We start from the raw sequence: 20,334 nt of genomic DNA on the forward strand, positions 1-20,334 counted from the left end.
GCTCTTCAAGCCTTAATTTGTCATATTTCCTAGTAGGACAAAAGCCAGGGTTGTTAAGATAGAAGAAGTAGTTGGCTTCTGTTCCTGCTTTGACTTGATTTTATATTACATTCAGAATGATTTATAGATCTGAGAGTACTGGTATCTGGGCTCTGATGCTTTCCTTTTTTTAAAAAAAAAAAAAGGATTTTTATTTATTTGACACAGAGAGAGATCACAAGTAGGCAGAGAAGCAGGTAGAGAGTGGGAGGAAGCAGGCTCCCTGCTGAGCAGAGAGTCCGATGCGGGGCTCGATCCCAAGACCCTGAGATCATGACCTGAGCCAAAGGCAGAGGCTTAACTCACTGAGCCACCGAGGCGCCCCACTCTGATGCTTTCTTATTACAAGTTATGGCATACAGTATAACAGTTGGAATCTTCCCAGCTTGTACTTGTGCCTCTAAAGGCAGGCAGGACTTCTGATACAATATTTCAGGATCAAAATAAGCTGTAACCAATATGCATTTTTTTTTTCAGATTTTATTTATTTGAGAGAAAGAAAGTGAGAGACAGGGCACAGGAGCAGAGGGGATGGGCAGAGAGAGAGGGAGAAGTGGACTCCTCATTGAGCAGGGAGCTGGATATGGGGCTCTATCCCATCAGGACCTGAGCAGAAGGCAGACACCCAACTGCTTGAGCCATCCAGGTGCTCCACCAGTGTGCATTTTTGAAGTTTTGCTGTAAACAAACAAACAAACAAAAACAGAATGGGGGGGCAGTTTGTATAGGGACATACTGGCTGTCAAATAGATGTGATTTTTAAAATGTTGATCTCAAATCCCTAAATCTTTATTCTGATTACATTCTTACTCACTATGTACTGGTTTTTTGAGGGTTTTCCAAGATTCCATTGAGTATTTTAATATTTTCATTTATTCAGCTAGAACTAGACCAATATTTTATCATCATGGTTGTAGAGCAGCATTTAGCATTAGCACTGACATTGGATGTGGCCCTGTGGGGTGTTCCAGACCCTCCCCTATTCTCACCTCTCTCCTGTAAAAGGCAGGCAAGATAGGAATTTCTCTTCTGTATCCTAACAAAGTCTTTTTTCAAAATAATACTGACTATAAACAAAATTTATTTAAAATATTCTAGGATTATTAAAATGTTTTATTCTAGGTCAACTGTATTCCTACGTTTTGATGTATTAATTTTATTATTATTTGTCCTACAAATGAACAAAATGAGGTTGATAATCTTGGTAGTGTTCCTCCAACTGATTGTCAAAACATGGACTCTTCACTGAGAGAGAACCAAAACAGTGTTCTCATCTTCCTTCTGGCAACTGTGTAGACTAGGAACATAATGTGGGTGTCTTTCTTTAGATTGGGGACAGTGTTTCAGGTCAGATTAATTCTTTACAATAAATGAGAATTCACAATTATATTATAGGGAAAAAATCATGGGTTTATAGTCTTTTGTTGCTCCATCAGTCAAAATATGTAAGATTATAGTATATGAAGACAGAGCATGAGATGCTCAGTGAGCTGACTTCAAGAAACTTACAACCTAGCCCAACAGAAATAAGAGTTTAGGGGCACCTGGGTGGCTCAGTGGGTTAAAGCCTCTGCCTTCGGCTCAGGTCATGATCCCAGGGTCCTGGGATCGAGCCCCGCATCATCGGGCTCTCTGCTCAGCAGGGAGCCTGCTTCCACCTCTCTCTCTGCCTGCCTCTCTGCCTACTTGTGATCTTTGTCAAATAAATAAAATCTTTAAGTAATAAGAGTTTAAGAAAGAAGCGACACTTGGGAGTATAGTAGATGCCAAGTGTATGTGATCGTCATGAAAGGTTATTGATGGAAGTACTCAGAATAGATCATTAATGGGCTGGAGGAAACTAGAGAATTTCTCTGGAAGGAATCTTTTGACCAGTTCTTGACCTGACCAGAATTGGGTAGGATTTTGATAGGGACATTCCAGTTGGGGAAAGAGCAAGGTGTAGGTAGATGTCTTAGAAGTAATTGAAAATACATTCCACGGGGGCGCCTGGGTGGCTCAGTGGGTTAAAGCCGCTGCCTTCGGCTCGGGTCGTGATCCCAGCGTCCTGGGATCGAGCCCCACATCGGGCTCTCTGCTCAGCAGGGAGCCTGCTTCCTCCCTTCTCTCTCTGCCTGCCTCTCTGCCTACTTGTGATCTGTCTGTCAAATAAATAAATAAAATCTTTAAAAAAAAAAAAAAAAAGAAAGAAAATACATTCCACAGCAATCAAAGTGCATCAGTCTAGTTTGGGATCTTTAAGTTGCTTGACTCAGTGGGTAGCAGATGTGGTAGGATGCCAGGAACATGCCTACCCACAACATATATGTCTCTTAATTTGTATTGTTGAGTAACTGTTCTGTGTCATTCATCGTTCTTGATTTTAGAAAAAGGGAATGAAACAAAAACACCTACCCCCGAGTAGCCTGCTTCCTACATCCTAGTGGGGAAGACAGGCAATTCACAGATTAAAAGATAGACTGTACAGTACGGTAGGGTGTAGCATATATAGCCCCCCGCACCCAGAACGCAAAGGTATAGAAAGCGCTCAAGGCAGACAGGAGGAGGGATGTGCTTTAGGAATGGCCAGGATGAGATTCACGCGAGAGGGGACATGTGAGGAGTGACAGGGACAAGCCATGTGGATATCTGGGCAGGCACCCCGGCAAGTGGGAGCAGTGCTGGAAGGGCAGATTGGGAGTGAGAGAGGAGCCAGCAGAGGCTTTCCTTCAGAGGCAGAACTTGTTGGACTTGGGTTTTAATAGGTTCACTATAGCTATGACTGTGTTGAGACCGGCCCCTGGGGTGGTGGTGGAGAGAGGCAAGCAGATTGGCTAATTAGGAAGCTAATGAATAGTCAGATGGCCGTCCGGAGTCCCTTGACCCCCAGTGGTAGCGGAGGAGGTGGTGTAAGTGATCTGATTCTGGATGTGTTTTGAAGGCAGAGCCAAGAGGATTTCCTGACAGGTTGGATGTCAGCCGTGGGATTCCCTACCTCCTTTCCCCAGGGATGGGAAGGTGTAGCCTTGAGTAACCTCAGGATAGCTGAGATTATCTCCTGGCTCTGCATCATTTTGCCAGCGGGATTGCTGAAAGAACTGTGGCTTTACCACATCCTTTTTTAGGCTCAGGAAAGCGATCAGATCAGTTGCATCTGATACTCTGCTGTTGCTGTGACTTAGGGAAGCGCAGTGGTAAAACACTCCTCCCTCATAGACGTCATTGAGATGGGTGTTTTTCAGCAAAGAGCACTCATTTCCCTGTTGGAAAGACTTTTGTCTCAGCGTATTTTTAGGAAGAAAAATGTTGCATGCTTCCATGGAGATAGTCATATGGTATATGCTCTCTGAAAAATATTAATGCATTGATAAAATATATGGACATACAAAGAGTAAACTCACAGATACAGAGGGAATATTTCCATGGATGTTGTGGCAACAGTTTGTCCTGGTTACTGAACAACATTGTGTAACTAGTTCAGTTATTCCAGTTCCTAACTGCTTATGTAAGCAAAGATTTGGAAAGACTTACTCAAAAGAACACGGTGTATGCAAACCTAAATGTCTCAAAACTAAAATTTATAACTTTTAAAGTGTAAAATGGTAATATGCGATTTATTGTCCTCAGACTCCCCATTTACTTTTCCAGGAAAATAAGTAAAAATCAGGTTGCACAATCCTCCTGCTTTCACTACTTTCCTGTATGCTAACATTGCTGGATTTACGTATATAAACCACCTCCAAATTTGGAGGCAGGGGAGATTCTTTTTTAAGTTTTTAAACTTTGCAGTATTTTTTAACATAGCATTTAATTTGTAAGTTTAGTCCCTATGATTTCTGAAACTAGGTATGTTTGTAACTTTGTTGCTGCTTACTAAGCTTTAGGAAACAGACATGTGAACCATATCTGTAGACATTGGTTCAGTGGCCCTGTGCTATCTTTCTCCTGACCCTTGGTCTAAGCATTTGAAGGGAAATGAACATAGATATTTGTAGAATCTATATCCGGACTCACTAGCTGGTACCTTCCACAGTTTATCCACCTTTTATTAAAAGACTTTTAGTCTTCATTTCAAACAATAATGAGCCTGTTAAGTAGGACACAATGATTTCTTTTTTTTTTTTTAAATCAGGAACTCCAAAAGTTAAATGTAACACTTGAGATGCTTAGTAGGAATAAAAGAGGAATTCTCATCTGGGTTGAGAAGTAATTTTAAAACGTTGTCCTTCGAAATTGTAAGAAATGTTAGAGATAGGAAAGAAAATATTAGAGATAGAAAGAGACTACTTCCAAGTTAGTTGTATCTTTGCTTTTGAAGTATATTGTGACCCGTATGTTAGAAAACTACCAACAGTTGTGGATGTGATAGCTGACCTTTAAAAAAATGTGTTTTTGTATTGTAAAAAGGAAAAAAAAAATCCAACTAAAACTTTTTAACTTTTTAGTCTGTTAAAGGAACATGACTTTTTTCTTTTTCTTTTGTTTTTTCTTTTATTTTTATTTATTTTTAGATGACACAGATCTGATAATCTGTAAAGTTTACCAAGATAGTACAGCTAGAAAAAGAGATTAATACTGTAAGCCAGAGGCTTTCTTTTTTCCTTCAAATAAAATATATTTTTTAATAAAAAATCATAATGATCTTAAGTTCCAAGGTTTGACTTAGCTATATTGAAACATATACTAATTTTTGAGTTTTATTCCCAGTTTCAAGGTCACAGAGAAAGAAAGCTTACATTAATGTTTCCTTTCACCAAAAAATGTTACACAAATTACATTTCAACAAAAATGATTTAGGACTTAAACTCTTCTCTATGAAATGTACAAAAGAAGAAAGAAGAAAAACAGAGACACTCTCCAAAAAGATTTTATAAAATACACCCTTTGGCAGCCCACCAGGGTACTTTTTTACAATTTCCTTTAGAAATTTAGCACGTTTCTGGGAACTGGAGGTGTTGAAGTTCCAGGTATTATTTCTGCCTTCCAGCTCCCTGAGATATTGTCTGTCTAAGCTGTGACCCCTAACTGCTGCAGTACTACCCGGGGTTCGGGGCCTGGGAATCTCAGCCGCACCCCCAGTCCCCACAGCTGAGCCTGAGGCATGCTGAAAATGCCCCACAGCTCTCTCCGCCCACACATCCAGTAACAACTGGTTCCTTCCTCTTCCTGTAGAAGAGCAACATCCTCTGAGATGAGAAGAAATGCACCCTGAGGAATGCAAGAACAGCAGTGAGCTTTTCACACAGGAAATTACTCCAGTAGCGCTCTGAAAAGTGCCTGTCTCTTGGACTGTCAGCCGGGAATGAGCTTCCTGCTGCTGACCGAGAGGATGGTTCACTGTGGAGCTAAACACCACATGTGGGTCTGTCAGAATTTCGTGGAAAATGGTGAACTCATTGTTCTGTCCATCCCTGCCTTTCTGGTTTTGAGTTATTTGGTGCTGCATACACAGGAAAGCTAGTTGGCTTTGCCCTTCTATTTAGACACTTGACAGTTAATTATTTGCTGGAAGTAATCAATAATCTGCTAATAGAATTTTCAGTCATTTCAGTCATTCTATTCACTGAAATAGAATTTCAGTCATTGTACTTTATGAAATCAGGATTGGTAAAACATGTTAGGGCTTCAAAGAAATTAAAACCCTTACAATCAGTGACATGGCTATTAAGGCCAGTGCTGGTCCTTTTCTAGTTCCTCCTGTGTCTTTCCATTTCCTTTCTTTTACTTTCTGAAGTGTAGGCATCAGTAGAAGGTAGCATACTGTGTGCACAATCATACATTCTCAAACACAGATACAGCTGTTGCTTTGAACCAGCCAACCAACTCCTATCATTAACATTTCAAATGGATTTTTAAATTTGAAGAATGTTTTAGTATAACTTGACTTTTTTTTTTAAACTAAATCCTATAGCATTTTCTCTTTGCGTGAGATAATGATGGCCACTACAAAGCCCAAATTTGTATATTACATGTGCATTTTAAATTGCTTTCCAAATCATTGAAGAATTTTGCTAGGTTTCAGTGCTTATGGTCACAAAATTCTTTTACTTTTCGTGTGTTTGTTTGGATTATTTTACTAAAGCACATACAAGTCAACTTGTTTGTTCTAAGTTGAAGGGGAGATGGAGAAGGAATGCCAGGCATTTCCTCTTCCTTTTCAGAATGTCTTTTTAATGAACATTCCTCTTCTCTCCTATGAACAAACCATCTCAAGTCAGCCAGGGGCCTCTAAGTGCCTAGTGTCCAATAATCCAACACATTTCCTTTGTTCCTCCAGCGCTACCGAGGTCCTTGTTCCATGCATTTACTATTTCTTCTTCCCTCTGTGCTTCCTTTCAGCCTTTATAGACTTCCAAACCTGTTTAACCAGCTCCCTATATTAAATTCTCTTTGTTAAAATAACTCTGTGGTTTCTGTTTTCCTGTTGGATCCTGAATGATCATTCTAAAGATCCTAAATCATCTTTAAAAAATAATAAGACAGACTGACAAAGACTTCTATTCAAGTACGTTTATTCCAGCATGACTCTTAATAACAAGAGGGTGGACACAAATCAAATGTCCTTTATGAGAGTAAGCGTTAAATAGAAGGATAGTATATCCATGAATGGAATATTATGTAGCCATACCATATTTAACAGCAACTAAATACAATGTGTGTTATTCTAGATTTGATCCTAGGTCAGTGGGGAAATTGCTACAGAGGACATGATTAAGACAGTTGGCAAAAACATACTATCAATATTAGATGATAATATCAATGCTAAATTTCCTGATTTTGATGATAATACTGTAGTTGTATGGGAGAATGGTCTTGTCCTTAGGAAATACCCACAATGGTAATTAAGGTAAAGAGGCATAGTGTCTATAGCTTTTCTCAAAAGATTCCAAAAAAAAATTAGATAAACAGATAATGATATAGAAGATGTGGCAAAATGTCAGCACATGAATCTGCATGAAGGATATATGAGAGTCCTTTTCATTATTCTTGCAACTTTTTTATAAGCTTGAAATTATTTCAAAATGAAAGTTAAAAATCACTTATATGTCTTTTAGGGGTATGATTTTTATTTTTTAAAATTTTAAAATATGATTTTTGTTTATCTTTTTATTAAGTGAAAAAAGAATATCACAAGCAATATGATTCTAATTTTATCAAGGGACCCAAATATGTGTCTCCATTCAGTGGAATTCTTTCTGAGCGTCTTGTATGTCTTGGATACTAACCTGGGCATTTGAAATTTACCCAAGGTCATCCAGCCAGTAAGTAACAAAGCTGGATTTCGAACTCTATCTAGTTTTACAGAGTGTGCTTTTAACACTTTGTAATGTGCATGTAATATGTATGTTTTTAAAGTAGTAACTTTCCTAATTATACAAAGAATGAAAAACAAGGAGAGAAAACACAAGAAACAAAAAATTACCAGGAGACAACTGTTGTGAATATTTAAAATATAGTCTCCCAGGAAGAGGTTGCTGCTGTTAGATGCTAGAGGCCTGGAGAAGAGGCCCTGCCCTCCAGCCTCAAGAGCTCAGAAGGCAGAGCCTGCAGACTGAACCCAGACGTCTGAGGACCACTGGTCACCTGGTGCAAATGTCTCTGTGGGGTCAAGGCTGTTGCTGGGAAGAGGCTGACTGGAGCAGTAGTCAGACAGGGAGACGAGTCTATTCTGTCGATTCTGACCTCTGTCCTCCCCATCATGGCTCCTTTTGGCAGAGCCTATCAGGGAACCCATTGGCAAGAGAAAGCTGTAGTTCATAGAGGCCCAATCTCAGCATCACAGAATAGAGTTTTGAAGGGTGGATTCGGAACCAAGAAACATATTCTATAAGAGGAATCACTGAATTAAAGGATAGGAACTTAAAAAAAAAAAAAAAACTATAGGCAAATTCAGTCTAGAATGTGTGAATTTGGATCCCACTAGTTCTATATGAGGGTTCCCACTTAGTATATTTTAAAACATATGTTAGGTGTTACACTTATTTAATTATTAATTGTTTAATTTTAAAAGGCTTTAAAAATCTAATAAGTAAGAGGTGTTTTTATTTTTTAGTGAAGTGAGCTTTTTAAAAAATATATATATATATATTTTTTATTTATATATTTGACAGACAGAGATCACAAGTAGGCAGAGAGGCAGGCAGAGAGAGAGAGGAGGAAGCAGGCTCCCCGCCAAGCAGGGAGCCCGATGCGGGGCTCGATCCCAGAACCCTGGGATCACGACCCGAGCCGAAGGCAGAGGCTTTAACCCACTGAGCCACCCAGGAGCCCCTAAAAAATATTTTTGACCAAAAAAAAAATTGGATATATTTGATGTGTTCAGTGGGATATTTTGATATAAGAATACATGGTGAAAGAGGACCACAGTTGAAGTAATTAACGTATCTTTTATGTCCCATAGTTACCTTTTGTGTGTGTGTGGTAAGAACAGTGACTTGTGTGCTTTGAACTGTTTTCATGATTTCCGCTCATTCCTATTTCTCAGCATTGCTTTTTTGTGTGTTTGCCCATTTTTCTTATTGTTTTGGTCATTTTAAAATTGATCCTTAAGTCATTTTAACTGATAAGGTTGATTATCTTTGCCATGTGCTACAGAGTTTTCTTTGCTATTTCCCCTTTAAGTCTCTTTCTGATTTTTGATAGGTTTAGTTGCATTAACTTCTTGAAAAGTATCATTATTTTAATTTTATGATTTCTTCAGAGTTTTTGCAAAGAAAGTCCTTCCCTACTTCCCAAATATATCTCTAGCTACTCTTACTGTTTTTTTTTTTAATTTAATTTATTTGAGAGAGAAGGGAGCAGGGAGAAGCAGAGGGAGAGAGAGAATGAATGTGTGCAGGAGCTGGAGGGGCAGAGGGAGAGAGGCAGGCAGACACCCCACTGAGCTCAGAGCCTGATGTGCTGGGCCCTGTCCCAGGGATCATGACATGAGCTGAAACCAGTAGTCAGATGCTGAACTGATTGAGCCACCTGGGTGCCTCTTAAAGTTTTACTTTTAGCAATTAAATCTGAAATTCTAGATGAATTAATTTTGGTGTTATAAATTACATATTTATAGTTAACAAAGTTATCCTCCATTTGTATTGTTTCTTTCCTCATTGATTTGAACCTTCTTAAAATTAAATCCTTATGTACTTGTCTCTGGGGAGTTTGTCTTCTGTCTTATTGATCTGTTTGCTCTTGATCTATTTTCATACTTTAATTATTGTAACTTCAAAATATTTCATTAAGATACAGTGCACAAGTTTTCCCTTCAAATGTTTCTTGGATATTCTGACCTAGTATTTATCCATCTGAACTTCAGAATTATTTTGTCAGTTGCCAAAAACATTCTTTTGGAATATTGATGGGAGTTGCATTTTATTTATAAAATAATTTGAGGAGAATTGCCAACTTTACCATCTTTATTTGCTTATCTAGGAATATAGTATTATAGGTATGTATTTTAAAGTTTCACTGAATCAAGTTTAGGAGCATTCTCCTTACATGCCTGTTGTATTCACAAAAATAGTCACCATTTTTTATGTACGACTAAGCATTTTATCTCCTTACTAAGGATGCACATAGACTCTCTCCACAAGTTAGCTCTAAAGAGGTTAAAGTAGCTTGCCAAGGGATACCTGGGTGGTTCAGTCAGTTAAGCATCTGACTCTTGATTTTGGCTCAGTTCATGATCTTAGGGTCTTGAGATCAAGCCCTAAATCAGGCTCTGTGCTTAGTAGGGTGTCTACTTGAGATTTCTTTCTCCCTCTTCCTCGGCCCTCCCCCTGTTCACAAACTCATGTACTCGTTCTCTTCCTCTTTCTCCAATAAATAAGTAAATCTTTAAAAAAAAAAGAGAGAAAGAGAGAGAGACTGTGGTAACTTACCCAAAGTCACACCAAATGTGAAGTGATAGAAGCAAGGGCTCAGATGGGACTAAGTTCTGAGCCCACACTCACCCCCTGCACTCTACCACTCCCCAAAGAGTTCAGCTACCCACATCACATTCATTCTGAATCCTAGTTTTAGCATCCTTAGTATCAACAGGGCTTATCCTCAGTAAATATTTCTTCACTGTGATATAATATAATAGCCGAAAAAGCCTGACGAGTATTTGGGGAGAAAAGGGGGACAAGTTTTGAGGATCCCAGTACTTGGTTGGGAACATATGGAGAAATGGGCCCTAGTGTCAATGCTTACAAGTAATCTGTTGTGGAGCCTACTTTGGGATTTCATACATCCCCCATTCCTATTCGCCAAGTACTTAAATCCTCGGCACATGCCAGGCTTTAACAAGCACAGATCCTTAACTTAGTTTTGGAATCCTGGTGGAGAAGAATTGTGTGTAGCAGACGCATTGTCTCTTACTAACTGTCCAGGAGGCATTCCCTGTTGTGTGCTGGTCACAGGTTGTTCCAGCCTAGCTGTGTGGATACAGCTTCCTGGTAAGAATAGTTATTGAGGGGCGCCTGGGTGGCTCAGTGGGTTAAAGCCTCTGCCTTCGGCTCAGGTCGTGATTTCAGGGTCCTGGGATCAAGCCCTGCATCGGGCTCTCTGCTCAGCGGCGAGCCTCCTTCCTCCTCTCTCCCTCTCTGCCTGCCTCTCTGCCTACTTGTGATCTCTGTCTGTCAAATAAATAAATAAAATCTTAAAAAAAAAAAAAAAGAGTAGTTATTGAGCTCTCTGATCGTTAAGTCTCTTTCCCAACCATAGAATGGCTTAACCTCCTTAACAGGGCTATTTGGTTACTTTTCTTTGACTCCTCCCCTCAGGACCCCAACCTTACCCTACTAGGATGTTCATTTTTTTGTTGTTTTGTTGTTGTTGTTGTTTTGTTGTTCATTGCTTTTGAAGAAAGGATGTTCTTTGTGGCAAGAATCGTGAGTGTGTAAGTTTTCTTTGGTGCTGGTATTGCTATTAGTTCTGGTGGTTGCAGGTTTTATTTTCTTTGTAGAGTAAATGATAACTTCGGTTTCCATCAGATTTGGTTTTGTGTGATTTCTATGAAGTGAATCCTGTTTTCCACTGCCTTTTATTTTTAAACAGAGCTATGTTTTCTGGTAAATATTCTTAGTTCGCTGGGCTGGAAATCTTGTGGGCAAGGCTGGAAAGCTTACCCAAACTCATACTTTGTTTCTATTGATTTGAGGCATTTTTGCAAATATACATCCATTTGCAGAACCCGGGCAGTCTCCTCCAGCCTTTCTTTTCTCTTGCTGTTATTATTGCTCAGATTCCAAGTACTTGCAGCTCCGATGGATCCAGTCCTTCCATGCTCATTGCTCCTCAGCCTCCGCTGGTATCCCCTCTTTAGGAGCCATTATGTCACAGAGCTGTGTTTCCATGTTGTACCTTGTCCCCATAGGTGGGAACTTCCAAAGACGTTTCCTAGTTCACTTGGACAAGTTCTGTTTGAAGCTTTAGGTTCAGTAAAATGGGTCTGTGCCCACTTGGTCCATTCTGTGCATAATTAATATTATGTAAAATGAATTAATTCTAAATGACATCTAGCATCAGGCAAATTACCATGCTGAGGAATGTTATTCCAATTCTGAAATATGCATTCTGAGGATAAGAATTAATAACAATGAAATTTGAGAATGATAACTAAAATAATTTCTCATCTTAAATGGAACTGGAAGTGCATTATTAAGACAAAGTAAAGACATTTGTGTGCTTTGGAAAACCAATTGAAAATCTGAAAAATTTGACTAAGCAATGTACTCTCCCAGATTTGTACTTTTAGAAAATTCTGTGTACTTTCTGTATAATTCTGTACACAGTAAAATTACTGAAAAAAATTCAAGATGTTAATGCTATTTTAAAAGTTGTTCTTTCTTTTTCAAGAAATCATTTCTATACTTATGTGTTCTGTGAATTATGAATGCATAAAACTATGCCTATTTACATTTTGGACACTGATGTACCAGAGGGTCACATCTTTTTCTCTCACCTCTGGAAAAGCAATTACTTTCTAGCCTACAACTAGATGACATGAACAATTGCACACGAATAAGATTATTTATTAAAAAAATTCATCACCATTTTTGAAGTTGAGTATACTAGTAGGTTTACCAAACAGAATTGGGGGGAAAAATTGTTTTAATTTCAAAATAAATGATCTCTTCCCTTAAGTACACTTAAAACTTGTTATTCGGAGAGCAAAAGTTTTCTGTAAGGTATACTAATAATATTTTAATCAAGTGTTAATATCTTTTTATTTGTGCTACTATGTGCTTATGACTATTTTTATGTATTATTAGTCAAGGGAATTGACATTCGTGGAGTTTATATTTCAGACTGTGTTTTGTTTATTTTTAGTGTTCATTTTGGCACTCCTTCCAGGCGGTTCTCTTGGCAACAACGGTGTTGTTTCTACCTGTCTTGTGTCTATGCATTTAAGCTCTTCCATTAGCTTCCCATCACAGCTTACTTCATGTAAATGTTCTAGATGTTGTATTCAGACATTAACTTATATAATTTTTCCTGTAGTATTTTTAGTCAAATTTTTTTCCTAAGCACGAGAAAGAATAGATTTTATGAGAATCTAGGCAATGAATTTTAAGTGGAAAAAAAATCAGAGTGTACTGAAAGTTTTTGTCTTTTCCTCCTGCCTCATTCCCTCCTGGTGCCAAAATATTTCTCACACCAGGGTAAGAGATTTGAATCTGGCCACAATAAGTAGAATTTACTTGATAAAGTCTGTTTCTTATATACCCAGCACAAAGAATCTGGAGTACCTAGTAGACGGGACACGAAGACTGTGTCCAACCGTGCTTGTTATAATGAACAAAAAGGCCAATGCATGTGGAATCATTTACTCTCTGGCCATAGCTCAGCAGACCCCAGACAAGTGAATCTTGGGAAGGAATAGAAAATCCCTCTAAGAACCAACCATGGACGAGCTGGATTTCTGTAGGAGCCGAGCTCGGAGCCGTGAACCTTGCTGTGTTAGTGTGGTTTGGCCTGTCAGGAGAAGGCTCAACAGACATTGTTCATTCATTTCTCAGAAAGGATTGTGCCAGGTCTTAGGTGGGAACTGGAGGCTGGGGAGAAGGATGCATACAGGTTGTAAATCTAAGCAAAAGCTATTGTGGAGAGTTACATGATATGGTGAGAGTCTGTATTGGGGACATTAGACATCATTAGGTATGTGGATAAGGTGGAATCAGAGACAGTTCTTCTGGAAAGACATTTGAACAAGATATAAAACCTTGCTATTCAGGGGCACCTGGCTGGCTCAGTGGGTTAAGCATCTGCCTTCAGCTCAGGTCGTGAGCCCGGGGTCCTGGGATCAAGCCCCCAAGGTGGACTCCCTGCTTCTCCCTCTCCTTCAGCCACTCCCCCTGCTTGTGCTCTGTCAGGTTCTCTCTCAAATAAATAAATTTTTTACAAAAAAAAAACAAAAAACAAAAAAAAAAACCTTGCTCTTTAAGATGTAGTCCATGAATAGTCTGCTTGAGCATCATCTGGGACCTTATTAGAAATGCGGATTCTCGAGTCCCATCCTAGACCCTCTGAATTAGATTCTGCATTTTAAATAAGACCCACAGTGATTTACATGTACATTGAAATTTGAGAAATGCGATCTAAAGCTTCAGAGACAGTTGAGATGAGAGGGTTAGGAGTACTGGAGTGGTCTAGACAGAGAGAATGCTGTGTGCAAAGACTGTCTAGCAGGGGGGCTGGGTATTCCCTAGGGACTGAAGAGGGGGCTGGAGCCCAGGGATGGGTGGGAGCATGTAGTGTCCTGGCAGCCAAGAGAGGAGTGTTTCAAGGGCGTGGGTAGCAATATAAATGAAAGATAGGAGAAGGACTGAAAAATGGTGAGTTTGGCAGAGATTTTTGGTTACCATTTGGAGGGCTTTTTTGATGGAATAATACGGGTGCTAGCCAGTATGAAGTGAGAACAATGAGTGTCTGCGGGAAGGGTGGGCAAAAGAGACGGCTAGAATAGATCTTTCTTTCTTTCATTCAATACATTTGCTGAACATTGTTATATACCAAGCAGTGGGAACGTACAGATGAGGGACTATGTCCAAAAATAGGGAGATATGCCTAAGTTGCTATGGGAGTCCAGGAGCAGAGTGGCTAAATAAGGAATGTGCGTGTGTGTGTACACATATGTGTGTGCAGACTAGAAAAGTAAAATGTGGAACAAAAAGTTAATCAGAAATAACCTCCCAGGGGCGCCTGGGTGGCTCAGTGGGTTGAAGCCTCTGCCTTCGGCTCAGGTCATGGTCCCAGGGTCCTGGGATGGGGCCTCACATTGGGCTCTCTGCTCGGCGGGGAGCCTGCTTCCTCTCTCTCTCTCTCTCTCTCTGCCTGCCTCTCCGCCTACTTGTAATCTCTGTCAAATAAATAAATAAAATCTTTAATAAAAAAATTAAAAATAAATAAAAAAAGAAATAAAAAAGAAATAACCTCCCAGATGGGTTGATACCTGAGCAGATTCTTTAAGAATTTGCCTGATTGTATGGGAAGTTAAGGACAGAGCTCAGTTTCTGCATACACCAGAAGGCTTGAGAGGGCATGGGGAGTTAATACTGTGGGGATTCCTGATTGGTTGCAGCACTGGGGGAGGGAGTTGGGGGATAAGAAGACAGGAGGCTGGAGAGAAGAGATGAAACTGGATCATGAATGACCTTGAATGCCCTCTGAACGTGTTGGGATTCGCCCTGAGAAGTTCAGGTGGACCAGTGAAGGATTTTAAGCAGGAGAGTGACAAGCGATTTGAATTTCAGAATAGGTACTCCAAAAACATGATAACGGAGGGGTGACAGGGAGGTGAGACTGGAGGCATAGAAAAGTAGGGGCCAGTTGCAGTAGTAATCCAGATAGAAAGTGGGGAGTGCTTGATCGAGAGCAGTAACATAGGGTATGGAGAGGAGGTGACTGACCTTAAATTTGGAACTGCTGAGTAAACAGTTTACCAAGATAGGACATAGAGCTTGGGAATAGATGCTCCGGTCCAGATAGAGATATGAGAGTCTAACTGATTGATTGAGCCTAAGGTCACACAGGATGACCCCAAACTGCACCCCATGGTATATACTGTAGTGACTATGACGAACTGATGGTCTGCATGCATCCCGTCCCATCCATCAGGAGGGACCATCAGAAGACTGTTTACTTGAGAAATGCTGGTTATCTGGTAAACACTGTGACTGAAATATGAAGCATCTAAAACTGGGTCTTTTGGATGGCAGGAAATATTAGACATATTTTAGTGGTGGCACGGCTGCTTCTTTCAGAACTGCCTGCCTCTTCCTGGGTTTGTGTGCATGCACAGCTTATCACGATTGCTAACCACTCTTTTACGGAGTTAGAGAATCGAGTTCATATTCTCTCTGACTCATGGCATCTGTGAAAAGTATGTTTGAATTTTTATGGTATGATTTTTCTTCCAAGAGGATATTAAATCATTTATTAATTACGCATGCTATCTGTAATTTTATCTGATCCCATAATTCAGTTTAGATATATTACATAGGCTGTGCCAGCAATCGTATTAATAACCAGATAACCAAATAAAGTCCTTCTGACCATGAACTCCAGGTCCCAACACATTAACTTGTCAGTTCAGCTATACCAAGGTTTCTGGAGACTGTGGCTTCTGTGCCCAAGCAAGTTGCAAATAAATTTCAAATGGAACCTGGTATCCCCTTGAAGGGATGCTGACTTCACACTGTTAAGGTAGTTTACCAAGGTGGCTTCAGAGTAGACTGACTTTATACAGCACATTTTTTTAAAAGACACATTTATTCAGCACCATGATCAGACTATTACATGTAGCAATTGGCAGCATGGGTGCAAAAAAAAAAATCTACATTAAAACCTTTTCTTGGAGTGCTTTACATCTTCCACAGAAAAGAAGCTAAAATAACCCGTTATACCATTAATCATGAGTTTTTTGTCCACACGCGTGAGTATTGTCTAAAACATGTCTTCTTTGTGGCAGCTTGGCTCTGCTACCACTGTGCTTGGCCAAGTTCACAAACCTGTTGTAACCTGTAGCTTCGCTGTCACTTCTCTGGCTCTCCTCTCCTGCTCAGCTTTGTTTCCTGGCAGTCGTGAAAACCTTCTGCCACTGCTGTCGCTACTGCTGCTGCTGGAACCACCATAGCCACTTTGGTTTCATGGTTTGGCAAAGTGTTGGCCTCCACCACCCTAGGGACCGGAGCTTTAGCCTCCAAAATATCCTCCTTTCATGGGTCCAGATTTTGAAGATTGATTATTGTAACTTCCAAAATCATTATAGCTTCCACCACCTCCAAAGTTGCGTCTAACATTACCAAATACATTATAGCCATCCCCACTGCCACCATATCCACCACCACCTCGACTCCCAGCAAAGCCCCCTCACCACTGAAGTGTCCTCCATGACCAAAATTGTCATTCCCACCAAAATCACCTCCACAACCACCACCAAAGTTGCCAGAACTACTTCGACTTCTTTGGCCAGATGAAACACTCTCCACCTCTTGCTTAGATAGTGCTCTCCTTACTTCACAGTTGTGGATATTCACAGTGTGATATTTTTGAATGACAGTCTTGTGTACCGAGTCATGGTCATCAAATGTTATAAAAGCAAAGCCTCTCTTGTCACCACTACCTCGGTCAGTCATGACATCAGTCACTTCAGTTTTCCCATACTGTTCAAAATCATCTCTTGGGTGATATTCTTCAGTGTCTTTTTTAATGCCACCAACAAAAGTCTTTTTCACAGTTAAGTGGACACCATGTTTTTGAGAATCTTCTCATGAGACAGCTGTCTTTGGTTCCACAGATCTTCCATACGCCTTGGGTGGCCTTACATTCATGACTGCCTCCTCCTCCTCCGCAGTGGCATACGTGACAAACCGAAAGCCTCTGGAGCGCTTGGTGTTTGGATCTCTCATGACCACACAGTCTGAGAGCATTCCCTGTTGTTCATAATGGTTCCTCAGAGTTTCATCAGTTGTTTCAAAGCTCAGATCTTCGATAAAGAGCTTTGACAGCTGTTGGGGCTCTGGGAGACTCTGACTTAAACATGATGGTGGCAGGAGGGGAGACCTTAACGATGGTAGTAGTATTTGTAAGTTATTTTTCCTAGACCATCTTTCCCTATGGTAATTGATTAAAAAGGAAAAAAAAAGGATAATCTTTCATTATAAATGCAGTCATTATTTTTATTGTCTTTGGTTTCTGGGTTTCTTCCACCAGCAAACTAAGAAAGGGAAAAACACCTACAGCTCTCTACACGCAAAAATCTTGGAAAGGAAAATATTTTATCTCTATCAAAGAGTACACTATTATCATAGCATCTTGTTTTCAGCTATTTATAATGAAATATCTGTTACTGAAATTCTACTCCAAAGCTGTTCTTCCTGGAGACTTTATGCCCTAATTTTTAACTGTGTCTATATATATAATCTTCATCAAGGGGTTAAATATTTTAGATGGGATTCATAGATTTTAATGCTTGATGTTAGATTGGCTTCCTGTATTAATTATTAGGAAACCATTTTTATCCATGAAAATGACAAGATCAGAACTTTTTAAAGCTGTTGGATCTTTGTCTACTAAATGTCTTTTTAAAATATTATGTACATTTTTCAGGCACCTGCCTGAAAACGGAAACCTTGTTTTTTGTGTGTTTTTTTAAATTACATCTGAAAATGTCTTAATATTTTATTTTGGATTTGTCAGTGATTTTTGTTTTAAGTGTGTATTCACTGTATACATGTTTACTATCAGCATTTATTTGTTATGGTTCATCCATTTATTTGTTGAACTGCACCTGCCCTTGTATGGCTTATGACCTAATTTGAGAAAACAGACATATAAAGAGGAAAATTAAAAAACCAACAAAAAAATTTGGAGTATACAGCATAGAGAAGTATCTTTAATTCAACAGATTTTATTAATTACTTTATGTGTGCCTTACAATAGGAGTTACTCAGCAAGTTGTCAGTTGTGTGAAGGAAGGTAACCTGTAGCTTCTGCCCTTCTAGAAACTTGCAAATTAGATTTTAGAGGAGTTGGGGGAGGACATAATATGATGATACTGATGATGGTAGGTAAGTGAATACAAACTCTACATTAAACTCTTTCATTAAATCTACATTCTCACAACAGCCTTATAATGTAGCTCAATATCATTTTCTTCATTTTATGGATAAGGAAACTAAGGGCTCTTAGAAGGTCAAGTAATTTGTCCATGGTCACATAGTTACTGCATAAAAGATACAGGGTTAAAAAGTCTGTGTGACTTGATGTCCCAGTCATATAATCACCATATTATATGAGAGCATAGAAAATTAAATGATGTCACAAATAGCAGAAATGTAAGGAAAAATCGATAATTGCCTTAAGAAGCAAAATTGAATTTTTGTAGAGATTTAGATGACGGGCAAGTTTCATCTATTTGGGGAAGATAAGGAAAGACTTCATTATTTAGCAAATGCAAATTAAAGTCAACTAATACAATGTACACTGTGTATATTGAATTCTCATAGAAAGCTTTCATTCTCTGTTTTTTGAATGATTTAATGAATAATAAATAGACAGAAGGGTGGTTTTCCAACCCAGCTGTGAATATATATTACTGTTACAATCACAGTTATTATTAATTGTACTATAATATTCACATTATGCTACATGATGAATAGAACAATAAATAAATACAATATTTGCTCTCCAAAAGATGTTCTGTAAAGCTTGCCAGTTTTCTGAATGTAGCTTTGTTAAATGATTGGATAAATTCTTGTCTTAAAATTGCCTCTGCATAGCACTAAAACAAATACAGCAAGGGAGCTAAAGTCTTATTCAGTTGACTAAAGCATGATGTACTTTGTGTGTACAATTTAAAAGAATTATCTCATGATTTTTAACACCACAGCTCACTTCTTTTGAATCTGGCATTTGAAAAGTTTTGAGGAACAGAAAATAGGGCCTCTAGGAAAGGCTAAAAATGGCATTATTTATCTGAAAGAATAAGCAAGCTCAGGAAATAATTTTTCAAAAATACATTCTAAATAATGTCCCTGATTCTTTGATAACTTTATGTTTCACAGAAGTACTGAGGATAGTTATTTGAGGATTTATTTGACTTTTGATTTGGTTGGCTGTCTGTGTACCAGTCTTCCTCAACTTACAATGAGGTTACATCCCAATACACTGCATTTAAGACACCTAACCTACCAAACATCATAGCTTGCCCTTGCCGACCTTAAATGTGCTCAGGGCATATTAGCCTATAGTCAGACAGAATCATCTAACACAATGCCTATTTTGTAATGAAGTGTTGAAAGTCTTATGTGAGTTATTGAATACCATACTGAAAGTGAGAAACTGAATGGTTGAAAGTATATTGATTGTTTACCCTTGAGATCGTGTGACTGACTGGGAGCTAGGGCTCACTGCTGCTGCCCAGGATCACCAGAGAATGTCATATCCCATGCACATTGCTAACTCAGGAAGAGATCAGAATTTAAAATTTGAAGTGTGATTTCTACTGAGGATGTATTGCTTTTGCACCATCATAAAGTTGAAAAATTATAATTTGAAACATCAGGGTAAGTTGGGCTCTGAATGACTATTACAATACTAACCTGGTGGCGATGTGTTTGCTTTTTTTAAATTTATTTATTTGATAGAAGACACAGCAAGAGAGGGAACACAAGCAGGGGGAGTAGGAAAGGGAGATGCAGAATTCCTGCTGAGCAGGGAGCCCAAAGTGGGGCTCAATCCCAGGACCCTGGGATCATCTCGTGAACCAAAGGCAGACGCTTAACGACTGAGCAACCCAGGTGCCCCCAGTGTGTTTGCTTTGAAAGCACATAGACTAAAATTGAAATGATACAGAAAGTACAGAGTATAAGGCCTTCATGTAAGGATAACATGAAATTTAGAAGATATTCCATGTTTTTTGGAATACTAGGTTTGTAAATCAGGTGGCTCAGTGTCATAAAGATGTTAGTTCTTCTAAATGAATCTATAAATTCAAGGAAATTCCAGTAAACATCCCAGTAAGATTTTTAATGAAACCTAAAAAGTTGATTTTAAGGCTCAAGTAGAAAAGCAAAGGGCCAAAAATAGCCAGTTTTTGGAACAGGACAATTTTGAAGAAATATGGAGGTTGGAGGTTCATTAAGCTTAAATGTGGTGCTATTACAGGCAGAGACAGAGCCCACAGTTGGGAGCACATAAACAGACCCACACAGAAATAGATGGTTGGTATATGAAAGACCTGGCTTTGCAGACCCATGAAGACAGATTAGTCACTGAATAGACTGTTCAATAAATGTTGCTGGGACAACCAAGACAACCAGCTAACTGGAAAAAATATAT

General features: G+C 39.1%; 1 protein-coding gene and 1 pseudogene across 6 annotated transcripts in view; one reads left to right on the plus strand and one right to left on the minus strand.

Moving 5' to 3' along the window:
• Positions 1 to 20,334, plus strand: part of POC1B (POC1 centriolar protein B) — a 103,364-nt gene that overhangs the window by 63,214 nt on the left and 19,816 nt on the right. The window contains exon 11 of one of the 5 annotated variants that reach the window (XM_080812499.1): positions 5,191 to 7,395. The exons of the other annotated variants lie outside the window; for them this stretch is intronic. Coding sequence (XP_080668625.1) covers positions 5,191 to 5,208 — 18 coding nt within the window. The 3' untranslated portion in view covers positions 5,209 to 7,395. Of the gene's footprint in view, positions 1 to 5,190; positions 7,396 to 20,334 lie in introns of those variants that run through there. 5 annotated transcript variants of the gene reach the window in all.
• LOC308347992 (heterogeneous nuclear ribonucleoprotein A1-like) lies at positions 15,994 to 17,034 on the minus strand (annotated as a pseudogene). The gene has a single exon. The product of its transcript is annotated as a heterogeneous nuclear ribonucleoprotein A1-like (transcript).

Source organism: Martes martes (assembly GCF_963455335.1).
Source record: "Martes martes genome assembly, chromosome: 8".
NCBI classification, from domain to species: Eukaryota; Metazoa; Chordata; class Mammalia; order Carnivora; family Mustelidae; genus Martes; species Martes martes.